The sequence below is a fragment of the Bombyx mandarina genome, chromosome 04 (genome assembly GCF_030267445.1).
Source record: "Bombyx mandarina strain Sakado chromosome 04, ASM3026744v2".
NCBI lineage: Eukaryota > Metazoa > Arthropoda > Insecta > Lepidoptera > Bombycidae > Bombyx > Bombyx mandarina.
In genome coordinates, this window is record NC_143211.1 from 852,919 (window position 1) to 874,450 (window position 21,532).

A 21,532-nucleotide genomic window follows, 5' to 3' on the forward strand; every position below is an offset into this window, starting at 1 on the left:
TATCAATAAGCATATTACTGATCATCTATGTTAAAATAAAACTTTCTTAATTTTTAAATCTGAGAACTACGTAGTTATTTGCAAGATGATCGATCATCGTGAAATTTGGAAGCTATCCGAGGTAGACAATAGGACATAGGATTTTATACAGAATAGCCCCTCACTATTCTTGATAATATTTTTCTGCATTGACACAAACCAAGTCTTTTATAAAACCTAGTTGTCAATATTATTATAAATTAGTAACAGACGAATGGTAAACTGTCGACGTCGCCCAAAGCACGTCATTACGGATCCTCCTGATCCATTAACGGTGCTTTTAGGCACCACAAGCACCGGTCACCGTCCTCGTCGCACCCGTCGCTTGCGACGAAGGGCTCGACGAGCGAATTAACCCATAGACACAGCCCACTGAGTTTCTCGCCGGATCTTCTCAGCGGGTCGCATTTCCGGTCCGGTAGTAGATTCTACGAAGCACTGCTCTTGCTAGGGTCAGTGTTAGCAACACTCCGGTTTGAGCCCCGTGAGTTCAACTACAAACGTTAGGGCGAAGCTGAAATAGCCTCTCAAGGCTATCAGCATAGGTAGGAAAGAAAAAGTAACAATAGTTAAAGGTATGTAGTGAAATAAAAAAGTTATTCATCTATCACAATAGTTTAACATTTAAGTACTCTCGTTTACAATAAAACATCAAAAGATCACATCACACAATAAATAAATATACACACTCAATAATAATCATTTAAAAATTAGTTTTCAAAAAAATCACACGAATTTTACCGCGGATGTGGTCAGTACAACACGTTCTAAAATATTTTAATCTTGCTAAAAAAATAATTTCACTGTTTAATCTCAAATTTAATGTCAATGTCAAGTTAATGAATCCATGCCATGGAATAAAAATAAAAACATTTTTTATGAATGTGATTGTTGTTTTAAAATTCGTCGTCCATTGCCTTCAAGGTATAATGATTTAAAGACTGGATATTCCAAATATAATTAATAATGAGATTAAGCCGTCAAACTAGATTTCATCCAATCTGCGACTCATGAAAGCCTTAGGAAAATGTTCTGTAATCAATCAAATACTACAAAATATTAAAATTATTATTTAACTTATTATTAAAATTATTGACTGACATGGTTTTCGCGATCCTCGGAGATTATTGAAATTACTGTAATGTAATATGTAATTAATGATTACTTACCAACGGCGGAGCCTGCAGCGAACGTTGGTAAACCCGCGAACTATTTAAATTTACGCGGCCTTTGCATCATTATGAGTATAAATTGGAAATCATCAAAGTCCCTCTACGCATTTCAATCTAACAATTATTCACATACAAAGCGTGTACGATATAAGTATATTGGTTCCGAAGACAGTAGGGCTATCAAATGGGAGGAATTAACGGTAAAATATTTTTTATGGGTAAAAATACTAGTCTTTTAAAGATTTTAGGCAAAGATAGCGTACGCAATATTAAATATGGAAACTAATAAGATGTTCAGTTTCTGTTTGTTGTCGTACGAAGATGTTTCGGCTTGCGCCAGTCCGTAGGCTCCGTACATACATCGATTGACATTTAATTGCTTGCAGTAAAAAAATCAGATTCTTAACTATAACTTTGACTGCAGTTTTTAATGTTATCGTGTTTTGAACAGCGTTGTGTATAGACTGTATCTGATATTTCCGTAACTCCATTCCTATCAGGGTATTCCATCCCAATTCATCCGCACAACTTTTGGTTCTAACACATACAAAGTCGCATATTGTGCATCACAAGCAGAATTCTTTTCTTCGTCGAACTCTATTCTTTTGTGCCAATAACAAGCAAACTTTGACTTCATATTCTTGTTGACGTGCTAAACTAAGATTTGCAAATTTCATGAATAATTCAAAGTTTTTTGAATATGTAAACAAGGAACCGAGTCTTTTTAGATAGGGATATTTCTGAAAATCGCCTCATTCCAAATGTACTTAGCAGTACTGGCAATTATTAACGATTAAGTAGGCTAGTGACATGTTAATGCCATGGCTGAGGTTTGGCTGTCTACCAACGAAAGCACATTCACAATGAAACTGTCTACATTGCATACAACAACACTAAAACTGTCTACACTGTCTACAATAAACTAAAAACGCATATATAATATTACAACATTTAACAACGAGTAAGGCACGGGTGCGATTCTGGTCTGTGGGTTCAGTCGATCATGATCTCCAGGTGAGTGGAACCGAGACGTTCCTTCAGACTGGCCGTGTATTGGATATTCTTGGCCCAGGCGCGGCAACGAATGTTTATTATCTGTTGTACTGGAAAAGAGATTTTTTTATTTCATGTTATTTCTATTTTAGGGATTCGGTGCTCAAAAGAATAAAATGGGACCCTTATAGTTTTTTTAGGTTAGTTCTAGTTAGGTTACTTTGTTACCCGTCTGTCTGTCCGTCCAAAAATAATTTTCTTCAGAAACGGGTTGAGGCAGATATCAAGTGGAAATTAATACCAAATATTAAGGTCTACGGCTGAAGGAAACCACAACAATCTCAAGCTTCTCAGTCAATGCATTTTGTCTCGTATTAAGACAAGGATCACCTTTAAGGCGTCCGTTGTTTCCTTTTGAGAACCGGACCTCTATAAATACTTGATGAATGGGTTCATGGTAAATGGGAAATTAAATTTTTGGTGAATATTAGAGCAAAACCAATAAAGTATAAAAAAAAATCTTGAGAGAATATTATTGTAGAATAGGGATCACACCCCTTAAATTACAATTACACTGTTCCAAAATATTTTGTTATAATAATAACTAAAAATCAAATAACACTTTTATTACGTCTTGCTCATTTTTTAACCATCTTCGCCATATTCATTTTCTCTGTCATTCTATCTGTCATTCTCTTCTCCCTTTCTTTCCGTTTTCTCTCACTCACATCTTAACGCTCCGTTCCACACTCCTTCATACATTCCGTTCTTACCAATCCTACATTATTAACTTACGTTTTGGTGCCGTCAGCTGTACAGCCACCAGTGGGCTCAGGTAGCCTGGGGTGTTGTCATAGGGGAAGAATACCTCCGAAAGACCTGGGTATGGCCAATACTTCAATGGACCCAGAGCTTCAACGTCGGCCGGTCTCTCCCCCATACATGAGACCCAAACTTTGCGGCGCTGTGAACATTTTTAGATTCTTTATTATAGTTTCGTGGTCGAGAGAAAAACTTACTAAGACTTCAAGTACCACTTTTAATATTCGCATGAGACTTAAAACTATACTACTGGTAGTTATGAAAAAGCTTGTTGATAACCCCTGTCGTCTGGTGATGTGCATTGTGCATACTTACTTCTTGTGGAGTGGCGTTTGCGATGTATTCTTTAATGTCAGGCGGCATGTCATGGGGTAAGTGAGCAGGGTCGTCGTAGAACTCAGGATTCCAATCATACAACTGAAACATAAATATGCAGCAATTACCTTCTGAAACGCTAATTATAACGAATAAGTGAACTCAAGTATTGTCTTTACCATCATCAGTATATTTTAAACATGAATTAAATATAATAAACGTAACCAACAGAGCCAAGAGCTATGCAAAATGAAATGATACTGCACGGGTAGCTCCGATGACTTCAAGAACAGAAGATATAGAATATGGAGCATGGTAATCTACGCTGGAAACTCTAGATATATATAAAGGATTCGTTCAACCTTCTTGTTGTTATTGTGTTTGGTAACAAACACCTCTTGGTCTTCTAAGTAAGCCTAATTCCTTTTGCAGTATTGCACAAAAACAACTAATCTCAGATCTGGTTCCCAAAAAACTTGGCCTTCGTCCGAATTATGTGGTTTATGAATCAGCAAAACTCACCCTGTTCAACTTCACGATTAAGCACGGCGTCCTATTGGCGTACCCATACCCTTCCTCCTGGGAGCAGGGCCCAAACTGACTGGTATTAAATGCGCAGACCATCAGTCTGGGAGGTTTCACATCGCCACACTCTATTTGGTTACGTCCACCGTTGGGCAGAAGACTCTTGTTACGGTATGCTGTAAAAGATTATTATACGATTGTAAAATATACCTATTGTTAATATTTTTTTTGACTAACTCGTTGGTGCAGTAGTCAGCGGGCCTGACTGTTGTACCGAGGGTCGTAGGTTCGATTCCCGAATCGAGCAAATCCACGTGTGATGAACAGGTTTGTTTGCTCTTTGTCTGGGTGTTTATTATTTATATGTGTATATAAAGAAACGTATATGCGTCAGTCTCTGTTAACCATAACACAGGGAATCCTAAATTGGGGCCGGATGACCGGCGTCATTTGTTCCCAGTTATTATTTATTGTTATATTGCTAAAGGTTTAGCAAGAGTAAACTCTAGAGGTCGTGTCTATTGACTAATAGCTCCGTAAATGGTCTAAAGCTCGACAACTGCAACAGTAACGACTGTTTTAAAACCAGATAAAACGCCTTCCGTAAGTGAAAACAGTTATGACGTAAAAATGATCTCAAACAGTAAATCTCGAATCATAGAAAACTGTGTGTTTAGAGTTGGGTCGTTTGCGTACGTTTGACGCTAGGGGCGCTGTTCCAACTGCATACAAATTTGAGTTAACGTTTACGCTATCGAGAACGTTAAAAACTCACTCTAAGCACACTGAAAATACTTGATTGAAACGTGCACAGAACACAGAGACTCCTAATCAAGATGAAATAAAACACACTATACTGACGTTCAAGAAATTCATCGATATTCTGTGTATACTTCTGGATGTGAGTGGAGTTGTTTCCGTCGTACCAGATCAGCGCCCCTTCTTCGTACAGCAGAGGACGGTGGCCCATTCCTGGATTATCACCTGAATTTTTTATTAAACGAATAATAAATATTACATGTAAATAGAAATAGTCGTCGTCGTACAATGCACAGTAACAAATATCGTGTTGGCTCTAAATGCGCCCGGCCATCTTGAAACATAAGTTCTAAGTTTTTTTTTTTTGCCGGACGAGCATTCCCACCTGATGGTGAGTAGTTACCGTCGCCCATGGACTTCAGCATACCAGGGGCAGAGCCAAGCCACTGCCTACCTCAGTGTAATGGTACCTTTCAAGCCCCACATGTAAAGATCCTGTAGTAAAGCTAGTACTAATACTTCAGGATTAATCGTCAGTATTTTTTTTTTATTGCTTAGATTAGTGGACGAGCTCACAGCCCACCTGGTGTTAAGTGGTTACTGGAGCCCATAGACATCTACAACGTAAATGCGCCACCCACCTTGAGATATAAGTTCTAAGGTCTCAAGTATAGTTACAGTAGTATATTTTTTTCTCGGTCCATTTTCCTATCGCGTCCCTATGCAATTTATATCTTCGGCACTAATGCTAGACAGTGTAGTCTGTCGAATAACGTAGGCACCGCGCTATGTGGCTTGAAAGTAACATTAGTACAATATGCATTTGATAATTCCTTATTGTTTCCAAACGTGACTGGCGGCATTTAAGTTACGATATTTAAATACTCCGATTTCCATTTAACCGTGTAGTTGTCTAGCCGATAACAATAGCAAAATGCCAGTTTATTCCACATATTTTCCACAGACTGCAAAACTCTGATAATACTGACCTATAATAGAATCTGCAAGGGTAAAGTATGGTATTCTGTCGTCGACGGTGGCCAGTAGACCGCACATGCAGATCGAGAAGAAAATGATGATACAGATGTACATCACCAGATATATTAAGCCGATCACACCTGAAAATTAACAACATGAATGAATGCAGCTTACAATATAAATCAGGGAAATCATTTCAAAATACAATGTTAATCGGAGATCAACCCATCAATGCATCAGCAAAATGCCATCAGTGAAAATACCTTGCTGGCTGAAAATAAATAACCAATAAGTCTCATAAGTTTATTTTAATTCGATACGCTAGATAGGTACGGTAGGTTTTCCAGCAGAAATAGGCTGAATAAAATTGGAAGTAACAGGAGTAGTAATTTACGAGAAATCTTAAGGTCGCCACAATTGGTTTCAATTTCGAGCGTTTTCATTGAATATATTTAATCTAGGCACCAATTAAGCTGGAGTCATGGTCCAGACGGCTGGCCGATCCTTCGGCTGGTCGTAGGACCGTCGAGGCGATTCGCCCGGGTTTTGTGAATTGGGTGAATCGTGACAGAGGACGCCTCACTTTCCGGCTCACGCAGGTGCTCACTGGGCATGGTTGCTTCGGTGAGTTCCTGCACCGGATCGGAGCCGAGCCGACGGCAGAGTGCCACCGTTGTAGTTGCGACTTGGACACGGCGGAGCACACGCTCGTCGCCTGCCCCGCATGGGAGGGGTGGCGCCGTGTCCTCGTCGCAAAAATAGGAAACGACTTGTCGTTGCCGAGTGTTGTGGCATCGATGCTCGGTGACGACGAGTCGTGGAAGGCAATGCTCGACTTCTGCTAGTGCACCATCTCGCAGAAGGAGGCGGCGGGGCGCGTGAGAGACGCACAGGCCCGCCGCCGTCGAGCGGGGGCCAGGGAGGCGGATCTCGCCCAAGCCCTGGCCCTCTAAGTGTTTCGGATCTCCCTCACATGTCGGCCTGGGGACCGGCGAAGGGGGCCTAAGAAGACGACGTGCAAGCTGCTCTGCACGCGTTTTATGCATGAGCATCGGGGTGATGGAAGGCCGGCTATCCTCAACCCACGCTGGTTCTGACTCAGCGGGGTATTCCGTAGGATAGACCATTGTAACCGGCGCCATCTAGGCGGGCTTCGGATAGCCTGCCGACCGAGTGGGCTGGTGGTCGTGGCGCCGACGACCGCCAGTCCGGCATCCCGAGGGGGAGGGTGAAGGTAAAGGCGACGGACTTACTAACGTACAAAAAATTTAAAAACACACAGGAAACTGACGCACGGTCACTTGTGATTCGTTAAAAAAACAATTTGCCAACATAGAAATAGGTAGCAATACCTTTTTTTTTAGGATTGTAGGATTACTGGTAGCCCGGGGGTCTTTCCAGTTTCACCAGGACAGGTGGACGAGCAAAGGCTCAGCCAGGAGGGGTGGGATTTGCTAACAGCTGCCTGAACGCCTCCGAAAGAGACCTAACAACTCAAGAACAGCGGCTTATCGAATAAATCTGCTTCCGGATCGGAATCGCGACCCGCTGAAAGATCCGGCGAGAAACTCAGCGGGCTGATGCATGGGTTAGGTTGCACGTTACACGGGTTCCTAAGCCTGGTCCTGGTGTTAGAGCTGAAGGCGTCTAATGCAAGGTTTATTGGACCTGATATATACGTTAGAACGTAGCTATACTTAATTCTAATCACACGGTTATTGTCTATTTTTGTCACATAGACAGTTAAAAATTCATTTTGCAATTATGTAGTTATGTGTCTAAAGCTTTATTATTCCACAAGACTGAAAATTGCTAATTGTAGAATTGAATTGTAAATTGAACAAAATTTCAAACTAAAATCCACACGTAGCGTTTGGCGAAACCATAAACTAAAACTGTTAGACAAAGAACAAACCGTATGCCGTAACTCAAACACGAAGTCTAAGCCGCGTCTCGGCGCAATGGCTAAAACCGTTTTCTAATGTTTACATTGATTCGATTCCAGATTTATCGTTAACCATAAATATCAAGTACCTTTAAGGTTGTAAACATTGAACCTTGAAGAGCATTATATCCAAATCGGTTTGATAATGTGGTTTAAATATTCATGCCGTTTACTTCGTTTTTAAATAGTGAATCATATGATGACTATGCCGTTTTTTTAACATTAACAGTATCACCTTTGCGTTCTCTGTGTAGAGTGAGTGCGAGAAATGTGTCGTCTCTCATTCGTCGTCTTTTATTCATTGCTTAGATAGGTGGACGAACTCACAGCCCACCTGGTGTTAAGTGGTTACTGAAGCCCATAGACATTTACAATGTAAATGCCGCCACCCACTTTGAGATATAAGTTCTAAGGTCTCAAGTTACAACAGCTGCCCCACCCTTCAAGCCGAAACGCATTACTGCTTCACGGCAGAAATAGGCGGGGTGGTGGTATCTACCCGTGCGGACTCACGCGAGGTCCTACCACCAGTCATTACGCAAATTATAATTTTGCTGGTTTGATTTTTAGTACACGATGTTATTCCTTCATCGTGGAAGTCAACATTTGTTAAGTACGTATTACATTAAAAAAATTGGTACCCGCCTACGGGATTCGACGTCTTATCCTTTAGGCCACAACGACATCGTAATCAATTGTAGAGGTTGTCAATTGGAACAACGGTTCCACCACAACATGGCTGCTACTTAACAGAAAGTAAAAAGCCTGGTGAAATCTACTTAAGCTCTCACAATACTACAATCTGCGGACAGTTAAAATTTATTTTCCAAAGTTCCAAAAATTCGGTACAATGCTCTTTTTTATTTGTCTATCACAAATAATCGTTGACTACACGTTTAGCGTCTTTGTGTCGTGATTGAAGTGATAATAAGCATTCACGCGCCTGGTCATCTATGGGCAGTCATTCTCGTGTATATGTTTGAGTTTCTTTGTAATTTTTGAAGCTATCTTTAGGTCGGTATGGTAGAAAAAATACCTTACATACACAAAAATATGTAAATCCGAAGTCGTCGTGGCCTAAAGGATAAGACGTCCGGTGCATTCGTGCTGAGCGATGCAACGGTGTTCGAATCCCAGGCGGGGGTACCAATTTTTCTAAAGAAATATTTATTTAAAAAATGTTCACGATTGTCTTCCACGGTGAAGGAATAACATCGTGTTATAAAAATCAAACCCGCAAAATTATAATTAGCGTAATTACTGGTGGTAGGGCCTCTTGTGAGTCCGCACGGGTAACCACCCCGCCTATTTCTGCTGTGAAGTAGTAATGCGTTTCAGTTTGAAGGGTGGGGCAGCCGTTGTAACTATACTGAGACCTTAGAACTCATATCTCAAGGTGGGTGGCGCATTTACGTTGTAGATGTTGTAGGGCTCCAGTAAACACTTAACACCAGGTGGGCTGTGAGCTCGTCCAACCAACTATGCAATTAAAAAACATAAAAAATAGTGATGTAGTATAGTTGATGTCTATAAGTATCGATAAGCACTGACCACCGAGTGGGTCATAAGCTTCGAATGTTCTGATTGTTCTAAAACATAAAATAATTTTTCATTTATTAATATTCTAAAGAAGAGTGAACTGTAAAAATTAACCCCGAAAATTTTATTATTTTCCTCTGAACGAATATCGATAAAAGTTTCATAACAGTCCAGCAATAAGTAACTACACTACCGATGGACTATTAAACGGGCCATTTCGTGGAATCGATTTGACCGCTGTGGAAATAGCTTGGGCTAAGCCCGGAGAATATACGGTTAATACGTCACTGCTATTGATCTGAGAATATTGAAACGGTGAAACTCCCGACGATCGTGGCAACTGTGCCACTTATGGCGCAAAACGAAATGTACCTACCTATATATAGTTATACAACTTAGTAAAAAAAACAATAGTTAATTTTAGTCATTTAAAGTGATCATAATTTAAAAAAATTATGATATCGATTTACAAATTGTTTTAACGAATTAATTTTCTTTTATTTTTATTTTATTGCTTAGATGGGTGGGAGAGCTCACAGCCCACCTGGTGTTAAGTGGCTACTGGAGCCCACAGAAATCTATTCCGCAAATGCGTCACTCACCTTGAAATATAAGTTCTAAGGTCTCAAGTATAGTTACAACGGCTGCCCCACCCTTCAAACCGAAACGCATTATTGCTTCACGGAAGAAATAGGCAGGGTGGTGGTACCTACCTACCCCGAGCGGACTCACAAGAGGTTCTACCACCAATAATATAATCAACAATCCTTCAAATATTATACAACAAAGCATCTCATTACGCGATTTTACAACATCACAAGCATCATCGACTTTTGAAAATTTCATGCTTAGATTTAGAAATCGTCAAAGCACTCAAAAAATAGACAACTATGTTGTTTATAACAAAAATATTGGTGTGAATAACGCAAAAAAAAAACATTTCTCATTCCCCTGTTTCGATACATTCTGAAACACCTATATGACTAACTCAATGCCACGCAATGTGATGTTTCTAGGCCAGTCATAAACTTATTATTACACGTACCTATACGCTTCAAAAAACTTTTAGGGGTTAAGAGGAACAAACGTATAAAAATGGATTGACTAAGAACTTGTATCTGCGATTTAGAAACTCTTTAAAATTAATCAAATTTTGATTTTTCCCATTTTGTTTAAGCAAAGATCCAAATTTCGTTATTCAAGCAAAAGAATTCAAACAAACTAGAGGTTCCGCAGTAGTCGAAATTCGACTATAATTAATTGGAATTGTAAGTTTGTACACTATTATGATTGTGTTTTATACTTAAATTTCGCCAAGACTACACTATAAAAAATATTAACAAAGACAAACAATATTTCATCTCAATTTGCCAACAGACGTCAAGAACAAAAGTTTGACAATAATAGTATGTATGCGTGTGTGCGTCAAATACATGGTATGTAGTGTGTGTAACGTTTTCTTTATTGATTTAATGTATCTTTTACGCATTATTTTAAAAAAAATTTAGCATTGTGCACTTCTTCTCTATATTCTCTATAAGTGTGGAAAATTTCATACTCCTCCGTCCGCGCAATTTTCGTAAAAAGGGATACAAAGTTTTTGCTTCACGTATTAATATATCAAACAAATTATTCAAGTGAATGTGTAAGAAAACCATTCACGAAGAGTAAACAGCAATCAACTAACCTCTACCTTTTTTATTTTTTATTGCTTAGGTGGGTGGACGAGCTCACAGCCCACCTGGTGTTAAGTGGTTACTGGAGCTCATAGACATTTATGACATAAATGCGCCACCCACCTTGAGATATCAGTTCTAAGATCTCAAGTATAGTTACAACGGCTGCCCCGCCCTTCGAACCGAAACGCATTACTGCTTCACGGCAGAAATAGGCGGGGTGGTGGTACCTACCCGCGCGGACTCACAAGAGGTCCTACCACCAGTAAACTCACAAGAGGTCCTACCACCAGTAACGTAAAAGTACCTTAACGTAAAAGGCCAGTATGTGCAAGACAAATGTGCCAATAGGTTATCGAATCGAATCATTACTGTTAGATTAATAATATGTTCCCGTAGTGTACTGTTTATGGGAACTCATCGTGTAGGTCTAACTGTCATTGAGTAAACTCACGGAATCTATTTTATGTGCGTATAAGCTTTTTTTAAATATGCGTTGGACATTTTAGATACGCGTTTTCACTGTAAATCTGGCACCGCACTGACATTTTTACTTAGGGTCGTGACTTTGGTTCGCATGTTTTTAAAAAAAGTTTCTTGTGACATGTCCATAGCGTGATTCAATTTTTTTTTTATTCGAGTCAAAAATCCTTAGATGAGAATAGTCAGTTCGATTTTCAACCCTAGACATCCAAGGTTTTACAATTACATGCCGATGCGTCTAACTTTCAGATTAGTAACTTTCTACTATGCTTGGAGAATTGTCATGACTGAGGTGTCTACGGTCACCGAGCCACTCAATCGCAAATGAGTAACAGGCCCAATTTCAATTTGCATCATTGCTGCTCATTCATCATCAAAATTATCATTATAGAACTGTATTTGATCATTATTTGTCTAAATTCAACCTTGTATCTCGATGGGTCCTAATCGAATTTTTTTTTTTTAAATCTTACATTCAAAAGGCTAAAAGCTTAAGTCATGTTAGTTATAAAAGAGGCCTTATTTCAAAATCGGTCGCCGTGTTGCTACGAGAGTAATAACGTCTCCAGTGCATCGATCATTGACGTACAACGGTTTTCTTTCAGGGAAACACGGTAATTCTTCGGATTTATCGCCGCCACGTCACATCGTGTAGTTTACGTGCTCTATGAATAGTCCCAACCTTGGATACATCGTAATATCGCTATATAACACAATGGTGGAACAGTTTGGTGAATCCGCAAAGTTCTGTGGGCACGTATCACTTAAGCTCTTATAAGCTTTTGGTTTGACATGATTAGATAACAGGCGTTCTTGAGTGGCTTTTGAAACTAATTAATACTACTCAAATGCCACCGCGCCGCTTAATAGATGAAGTAGAAGACACAATTGGAGATAAAAGCTGCAAATAATTCGAAAGGTCCGGGAATTTAGCGTTTTTAACTCATGCTCTTCTCTAAACAATATTGCAGAATATTTTATAGTAAGCAATGTCCTGCACACACCCGGTACATGACTGCTTTCCATGAATGATTCAAAAAGTAAATGTCAGTCTCAATATTTTTTTTAATGCCGCGATCCACCTTGAGATAGGAGTTCTGAGGTCTCAGTATAGTTACAACGGCTGTCCCACCCTTCAATCCGAAACGCAGTACTGCTTCACGGCAGAAATGGGTAGGGTAGTAGTACCTACCCGTGCGGACTCACAAGAGGTCCTACTACCCGTAATAGTCAAAGAATCAATTCTCTAGGAAATCCCTAAGCCTTCGAGTATATAAGATTGAAAGCTCGACCTCTCCAAACTACGCACCTCGCCATCATCCAACTATAGTAGAAGTAACATCACTAATTTTCCAACCTAACTTTTTATATTATACTACTTCCCCTTAATTCCTTTGCTGAGGACTGATCGTAGGATTGTATTGTGAGCCAACGGACTAGCACCGGTATTTTACAAATTTCTGTCACGCAGTACTAATGCGTGCCGTTTTAAATAATAACAATTATTTAAAATATTTAGTGCAGCTGAGACTTCAGTGACGTGATGTTGTGCAAGCTAAGCGCTGACATTCCCGTAGTGCTGTGTAAACGGGGTACGGAAAAAAAGATAATGGTTCTTCGTTAGCAATAAATAAGTGAACATATGTAGTTCAAAAACTAAAGAAGCACGCTTAAATAGTAGCTTGTGGTCAGGATATTAGGACAGAGTAACAAAATAATTTATGTATATACTAAAGTTAGCTTGAAACATACCGTTGCACGGGTAAACAGAGCGAATTAATAAAAGCATGTTAAAAAAAAACTATAACATCTACGGAATCACAATTTCCCAGCCTGGAACTGACGTGAAGGCCATTCATATAATTGCAGAACGCGTTGATAGAATCGGAGTATCAAAGTCATGAATCATAATCCTATGAACCTATTCTGGATTCGGTCGGTCGTAAATATACTCTCTACGTAAATACTGTTTCAATAAACACGCAAAGCAGTTTCATTGACGAGCGTACGTGCTGCTGTTGGAAGCTCGAGGCCGTGGGACTAATATTTAAAAAAAAAACAATATTAAAAAAAAAAAAGACATGGCCGCTGAGTTTCTTGCCAATTCTTCTCAGGACGGAGGCTAATTCTTGTGAATTGGCGGTAGTTCTTTTGACGTTCAACAAGTATGTACTATCATTTATGTTGAATAAAACTTTTTTGATTTTATTTGATTTGATTTGATTTGATTAAAACCCAGCAAGTAATAGCGGTTTTTTCAAAAATGAAACTTGAAAAAAAAGTTCTTTTTTTGTTACTGTTTAATGGCGGACATTGTTTTTTTTACTGATGGTAGGACCTCTTGTGAGTCCGCATGGGTAGGTACCACCGCCCTGCCTATTTCTGCCGTGAAGCAGTAATGCGTTTCGGTTTGAAGGGTCGGGCAGCCGTTGGAACTATAATGAGACCTTAGAACTTATATCTCAAGGTGGCTGGCGCGTTTACGTTGTAGATGTCTATGGGCTCCAGTAACCATTTAACACCAGGTGGGCTGTGAGCTCTTCCACCCATATAAGCAATAATAATAAAAAAAATCTTATTGCATACCTCTTGGTATTGTGCAGTTAGCGGAACCGATTCTCAAATGCATTGTGTGAGGTCTGTCTCATCCTTAAAACGTAAACTCCTGATAGCCTTGCGGTAGTAATGTACCTACATGCCGTTGCGAGCAAGTGACGGATCATGAGACACGTAACTTCAGATTCTCCCGATCCACTAACGGTGCTTTTAGATACCTCAAGCACCGGTCACCGTTCTAGTCGAACCCGTCGTAAACTAACCCATAGACACAGCCTCTTGAGTTTCTCGCCGAATCTTCTCAGTGGGTGGCGCTTTCGATCCGGTGGTAGATTCTACAAAGCACTGCTCTTACTCGGGCTAGTCTTAGCAACGTCCTCAGGTTAGAGCCCCGTGAGCTGATCTACTCGCTGGGTTACGCTGGCATAGCCTCTCAAGATTACTAGGTTAGGTAGAGAAAAAAAGTATCACGAGGAAGCAAACCTTAATCACCGATTTAGGTCAGATGCGATGTCTAGATTTAGAAATCGCTAAGCTCTTTTGACTTTTTTACTTTTTCTACAGAAGACGGTTTCATGAACAGACTCAGAGAAAATATGCGAGCAACCTTAAAGGGAATACACGTGTTAGTGATACCACAATTCTCTATCACAGTAGAAGTGTATGTTAGATATTTCCATAGAAAAAATGGTAACAACTATAACAGCATTGGCACAAGAGCTTAGTCGCATTATGTGGCTATGTGATACATGTAATCTAAACGTCTTGACAGAGACACTCCAACATACACTCCAAAACTACTCACAGCTCACCGACAGCATATGAGTCGATATCAGTCGAAAGGACGTCTTGTGAGTCCGCACGGATAGGCACCACCACCCTGCCTATATCTGCCGTGAAGTAATAATGCGTTTCGATTTGAAGGGTGGGGCAGCTTTAAAAACTGAGACCTTAGAACTCATATCTCAGGGAAGGAAGCGACACTTACGTTGTAGGTGTCTATGGGCTCCGGTAATCACTTAACATCAAGTAGGCAACGAACCTAAGCAATGAAAAATAAAATCGAACTATTGAAATTTCGAAATAAATGTTTTAAATCTCATTTCCTAAACCAATCAGCGCATTTTTTGTCTGTCTGTTTGTTTGTTTATTTCTCGGGGCTAATAGAGAAAACGCATGAACCAATTCTGGCGTGAGTTCCATCGTCAGTTTAATGCTCCAGCGTTGAATTATATCACTAAATAGTGCTATCTACCTGTTTCTAGTTGAATTTATGATAGAGTTTTCATTGGCAAATAAAGATTTTTCAAAGAATTTATTCTCATTTGATACCGGAATATTTAGGGTTGTTGAGTTTAAATTGTAAATGTGGAATATTTCAATAAAAGTGTTTTAATTCGATCACGTACTTCTGTTTGAAAATTTGTTGGGACTTTACTGTAAGATATCGGATATAATATGTCATTACTGAATGTTATACATACTTTCACTTGGGGCTTACATAGTTCAAGACGGATTTAACCGCCCCGCTCCCTCCTCTAATAATAATAATAATAACACCTTAAGAAACTCTCGTTGTCCAGCTGGGTTAGGGCCTGATACAGGAGGCAGTTATCCTTGATACTGCGCGTATCGTAAGGAGGTTTCTCACTCTGGAGTCCTAACTACTGGTGACTTGTGTCGTAAACACCGCCATCAGCGGCAATAAATTTTTATATAGTGTTTTTTTTAAATTGTGCCTCTACACCTTTTTTGAAAAATTTTATGTAATTAATAAGAGAGAGAGAGAGAGAGAGAGAGTATTCTTTATTTTACAACAAAAAACAAATAAACAGTGCGATACATTAAACACAAAAAAGTACAATTGGCGGTCTTATCGCTAAGAGCGATCTCTTCCAGACAACCATCAGTTGTACAAGAATCATTGGTAAACGAACTACGCGCGGTGTACCAATCCAGTGAAATACATATACATATATGTACATATACATATACACATACATACATAATATATCCGTAAATATACATACAATTAATACACAATGTAAGATTTTAAATAAATATAAAATATTAATAATAATAATTGCATTTATTTTTTATGCATTAATTACTCCACAATATACTCCAATAATTCAATATGAAATTTAATTATTGATTTTCGATCGGCGCCATGAGGTCACGCGCGACCCACACGTTCCAGGAAACGTAGTAAATTCATAATTTATTTTCGTTTTGTTTAGATTTATTACATTAAAAAATCAAACGCGCGGCTTTAGAACTGCGGTGTGTTTACGATACGCTTAAATCTGCGGACTCAATGCTACAGGAGCGGCGGCCACCAAACAACGTCGTGGTCGCCCACGTTTCACTCATTTATTGTATACTAGCTGACCCGACAGACTTCGCAGTGCCTCAATCGATAAATAAAAGACCTAAATTCTTGAATAAAATAAACTTAAAAACAAATTTGTTATTTTTATTAAATTGCGAGCATTTTCATGTTTATCTACCTTTTAAACCGTCCATGGACTTTCACAAGTAATTCAAAACCAAAATTAGCCAAATTGATCCAGCCGTTCTCGAATTTTAGCGATACTAACGAACAGCAATTCATTTTTATATATATAGCTACATTTTCTAAAAGATTATTTCAAAGCAATCGACAGACAATCGGTCTTAAAAATTTCACGCCATAGCTCACGTTTTTATTATTATAATATGCTTTTATTAGCTTCAGACGTATGTATGTTTGTAACGGAATCTTTCAACATGATTTTGACCCCATTCAGATCGTCGGATTAACTCGAAATTCGGTATACTTATTAAGGACCGGTGACAATTCAATATTTTAAAATATATATTGAAAAAATTGAAATTCAACAAAAAAATGTGAAATATGTATATACTTAATAGTTTAAAAAAACCAAAAAAATACGCTTTTATAGAAAATCCAACTAAAAAATATAAAATGTTTTTTAATAAATTTGAATTAAAAATAGTGTCAAAAAAAATGATTTTATTGTAAAAAAGCGTGAAGTGCTTTTCAGGATATTACCAAAATCATCTTTCTACTCATATCTGTTCATAAAGTATTTATAACTACTGATACCATGCACACCACGGTTTTTTTTTACAATAAAACATTTTTTCTTACACTATTTTCTATTTTTTAGTTGGATTTTCTAGAAAAGCGTACTTTCTTAGTTTTTTTAAACTATTATTTATTTATTATCTTAATCCCTTCGTTACCTAAGCGGAGAAGCTGGCATGTTGTAACTATACTTGAGATCTCAGAACTTATATCTCAAGGTGGGTGCCGCATTTACGTTGTGGACGTCTATGGGCTCCAGTAACCACTTAACACCAGGTGGGCTGTGAGCTCGTCCACCCATCTAAGCAATAAAAAATGTGTCTTTTAAATCAACGGGATATCGACAAGGCGCGCCCGTGCCAAGGGAATTTATGGTACGACGCGGCGCCTTCGTGTGTTACATCAGTTTATTTCTTTCCAAACATCGCATTGCGTGAGACGACATGCTGTTTACAGGATTAGCTATTCAAGCTATTCAATAAGCTGAAAATGGACGATAACACAAAAATAAATGAAAATCATTTTAATTTCTAGAAAAAACACTTTTAATTTTAAATGGGGTAGCACCTCTGGTTTTTAAAACTTTAGAAAGATGATTGAACATCATGTAATATCACAACTTTGTATTAGTGAAAATGACACTAAAGAAAAAAGTTTATGTATATTTATTCTTTCATTAATTACATACTAAAAAAAATTCATAGGAGCAATCCTATTATACATAGACAACTTCAACATGCTTAAGATGTTCAATATTATATTAAAGTTTCAAAGGATGTAACTGTGAAGATACTGTTACGTTTGATCAAAATACTATAAAAAATATATGCAAGAAATACATCATTCAGAATGCTAAGACCTCAAAGATAGAAGATAGGGTTTTCGATATGAGATCCTCGGGCAGAGAATGAAGAAACATGTCGAGCTCTGGAAAATCTCTTATAAGCCAGTTATAACACGAAGTGGGAAATACGAGATATTCAAGACTGCAGAAACTATAGTTCTTCATTATCTCAGACTGGCCACTGTCCACTGCTGAAAATAAGACTCTTCAACTGATCTCCATTGCGGCCGGAACAATGCCACCTGCATCCAACGTGACCCAGCGATTCTCACTAGGTCGCCGGTCCATCCCACACTGCGCTTCCCACCAGTACGTGGTCTCCACTCGAGGATCTTTCTGCCCCATCGGCCTTCCAATCCTCGCGCTATGTGGTCTGCCTTCTGCCATTTCAGTTTGCTGATCCCACGGGCTATATTAGCAAATTTGGTTCTTCATCTGGTTTGGTCTCGTAGAGAAATACCAAGCATAGCCCTCTTCAAAGCTCGCTGCGCGACACTAGGCTATAGTTCTTAGCTGTCGTCTATTAACACGGAATAGCTGACAGCTTACGGCACATCTGCTGTTTGCAAAGAGCAGAAAGCTGCAGTAACGCTTTTGTTTGTTTAAATGTTTGTCGGAGAGCGTAACCGCGTAAGTTCATTACGTTAACCCACATTCTTGTACCCACATGAGTCTAGAACTGAATGTTAAACGAGAAGATTACTTTAAGTCTACCGTGAAATAAACCGAAGACCGTAAAAGAAACCGAAACGATGCAAATTATGTAACAAATAAACGAAATACAAAATAAATTCTGATTTATTTTTTCTAATGAGCCGTTAAAGTTTCGATCTCCAACCGGACCGGCTCGGTGGCCGAGAACCCTCGCGTATCAACTAAATCGTTTTAGTTACAGTATAAACAAAATGTAATATACACGGAAGGTTACTTATAATGTAAGACTATCGAGTTATAACCGCTTCTTATAATAACCTTCCTTGGTATAGCGAAAATGTGTGCAGTATTTTTAAAAGAGTTAGGTATATTAGCTTAATTTATTGTGAAATATGAACACGTGAACGAGTGATATTCTTTCAAATTTGACCTAGTTGGAAAATTGGAAAAGTCTCATGTGTATTAAGTACCAATGACGATACAATAAATGCATATTTTTATGACTTTCGGGCTAATACCAGATAATAGTAGTTTTATTTTTTCTATTCCTACCTAAGCTGATAGCCTTGAGAGGCTATTTCAGTGGAATCCTAGTAGGTGAGCTCACGGGGCTCAAACCTGACGAAGTTTAAACCTGACACGAACCCTAGCAAGAGCCGTGCTTTGCAGAATCTATCACCGGATCGGAAACGCGACCCACTGAGAAGATCCGGCGAGAAACTCAGTGGGCTGTGTCTGTGGGTTAATTTACTCGTCGAGAGGCTCAACGAGAACGGTGACCGGTGCTTGAAGTACCTAAAAGCACCATTAGTGGATCGGGAGGATCCGAAATGTCGTGTAATAATAATAGGTAGGTACTAGTAACTACAATAAATAGTTTCCCAAAAATTATGTAATTGGAATATTTAAAAAAAAGCATTCGTTTGAGCTCACATGTCTTTTGATGCTTTGAAAATGTTTGTACGGTATAGAAAAGTGGGTAGAGAAATACGAAATTATACAATGCAAAGTTCCCCGTCAAAGAAACTTCAAAATAAACGTAAAAAGCATTATTACGTAAACATTCTATAATCGAACGTTCAACTACTATTTTAATGTATTTTTTACTGCTTCTCTTTACTATGCAAGCTACTTGAAAACAAAATAGCTTAATTATTAAATAGCATGATTAATAAGCTTAAAAGTTCTATTTAAGTGGTAAATTTCGTCCATCCACTTCTTCAGCTTCATTCGCCTTCATTGATTTTGTGTACGGAGCGGAGCACTCGTTTATTGATAAATAAAAAATGTTTATTACATTTCAAAAAAACGCGTTAAAGCAAAAGAAAACAAATCACAAAAATTTAAACATTTAATGCCGTAAAAGAGTGGCCGGGTACAATGAGGTTGGTAAGAGAGTTTTAACTATGAATGTGGAAGGTTTTAGAGAAAAAGGTAGACCTAAGAAGAAATGGAGGGATTGTATGAATACGATATGTGTATGAGGGGAGTGAGCGAAGAAATTGTATATGATAGAGGAGTAGAGGATAGAGGATGAAGGAGAGAACATGTTGCGCCAACCCCAGGTGACTGGGAGAAGGGCAGGAGAATGATGATGAGTGGCTGGGTTCGTATATCTAGGACCCCTGCGATCGTTAAAGTGATATCCGCACTATTCCACGAAACCCCGTCCACAGGCAAGAACTGCTAAGCCTTTTAACCGATGTTAAGCCCAAACACAGTCAGAAGAGTATTAAACGAATATCCAAGACACCCAACCTGTTGAGAATAGTGCATTTCCTAAATGACTGATATGCAGTCTGGCAGCTACTTAACATTGGATGGGCAGTGAAGTTGTCCGTATGGGTAAACATTTAGAAAAGTTTCTCTCGTGCTATGTTTTCCCGACCTGATGAAAATTATGAAAAAAATCGCGTTTTAAGTAATTTATGGGATGATGACTGCATGCGGCAGAGATGCGAATGTTGAGATGGATGTGTGGAGTGATAACAATGGACAAAATAAAGAATGAGTATATCAGAGGAAGTGTGAAAGTAGCCCCGGTAATCAACAAATTAAATAGCGGGCGGTTAGCGTGGTATGGACATGTGATACGTAGAGAGAAGATGCATGTGACTAGAAGATGTATGGAAATGGTAGTGCAAGGTAGAGGGGGAAGAGCTCGACCGAAGAAGACATGGATGGAGTGTGTGAATGACGATATGAGAGAGAGAGAGGAGTGAGTGTTGAGATGACGGCTAATAGAAGAGAATGGAAGAGAAAAATTAGCTGTGCCGACCCCACCTAGTGGGATAAGGTGGAGAAAAAGAAGAAGATGGGATGAAAAAAAAATTCTTTCTGAATAAAAAAAAAAAACCTATAATATTCATAATCCAAATTCATATAAGAAAGCCTCTAATTAAGTTGAGATTTTAAATGATATATAGTATTAAGCAGCAATCACGCTGACGGCGGACTATCCATGTCGCGTGTCCAAGTCGTGTTCAACAGGTGGACCGAAGCTCTTCATTTGACGTAATAAAAGAAAAACCGTACATGTTTAGTTAATACGACTCAACGAACTTTGGTTTGAAATGTTCTCAGATTGTTCAGTTCAGACATTGTGAATAATTTACGGTATTCGTAGTGAGTCTCTTTCTGAATTTTACGCCAAAAGTTTTTTTTTAAATTAATAGTTTATTATTCTAGAATATAACTAGGTAACCATGTTTGCTTTTAATTAATTTATTATAAATGAAAAGTCGTAGAAGATCAGATATTAACAAAAAAATTTACGCAAATAAAACCTTAAATACTTTCTTACCCCATCTTTTTCCGGTGCGTCCAAGGAATGTCCTTTCCTCAGGGTTCCAGATGCCATACTGAATCTTCTGGAGGAGAGGCCGCTGAGGTGGTCTCCGGCAGTAGTTCACTACTCCGTTCGGCTTGTCGGCACCCATCGCGGAATGATACTGACTGAACTTACACCACACTATTCGCAGCGATGAGACAACGCAGAGTGGACAGCTTTATGTATCAATTTATGCCTAACAGTAATAGCTTCTGAGAGACATATATTTCTGGCAGTAGGCGTATTGTAATTCGACCCGGACAGGCACCAACACCATTTTTTTGATTTTTTTTTGGTATGACTACTATAAT

The 21,532-nt window shown here is 38.7% G+C and overlaps 1 protein-coding gene across 1 annotated transcript; it reads right to left on the reverse strand.

Moving 5' to 3' along the window:
• Nucleotides 1-1,439: 1,439 nt before the first annotated feature.
• Nucleotides 1,440-21,515, reverse strand: LOC114239416 (sodium/potassium-transporting ATPase subunit beta-2). The gene is made up of 7 exons (XM_028169600.2): nucleotides 21,195-21,515; nucleotides 5,615-5,743; nucleotides 4,728-4,850; nucleotides 3,864-4,042; nucleotides 3,342-3,443; nucleotides 3,000-3,168; nucleotides 1,440-2,314 (listed from the first exon to the last, which is right to left on the reverse strand). Exons 1-7 carry the CDS (start codon nucleotides 21,328-21,330, stop codon nucleotides 2,205-2,207), a joined length of 948 nt encoding a protein of 315 aa, XP_028025401.1. The 5' UTR covers nucleotides 21,331-21,515; the 3' UTR covers nucleotides 1,440-2,204.
• Between the last annotated feature and the right edge of the window lie 17 nt (nucleotides 21,516-21,532).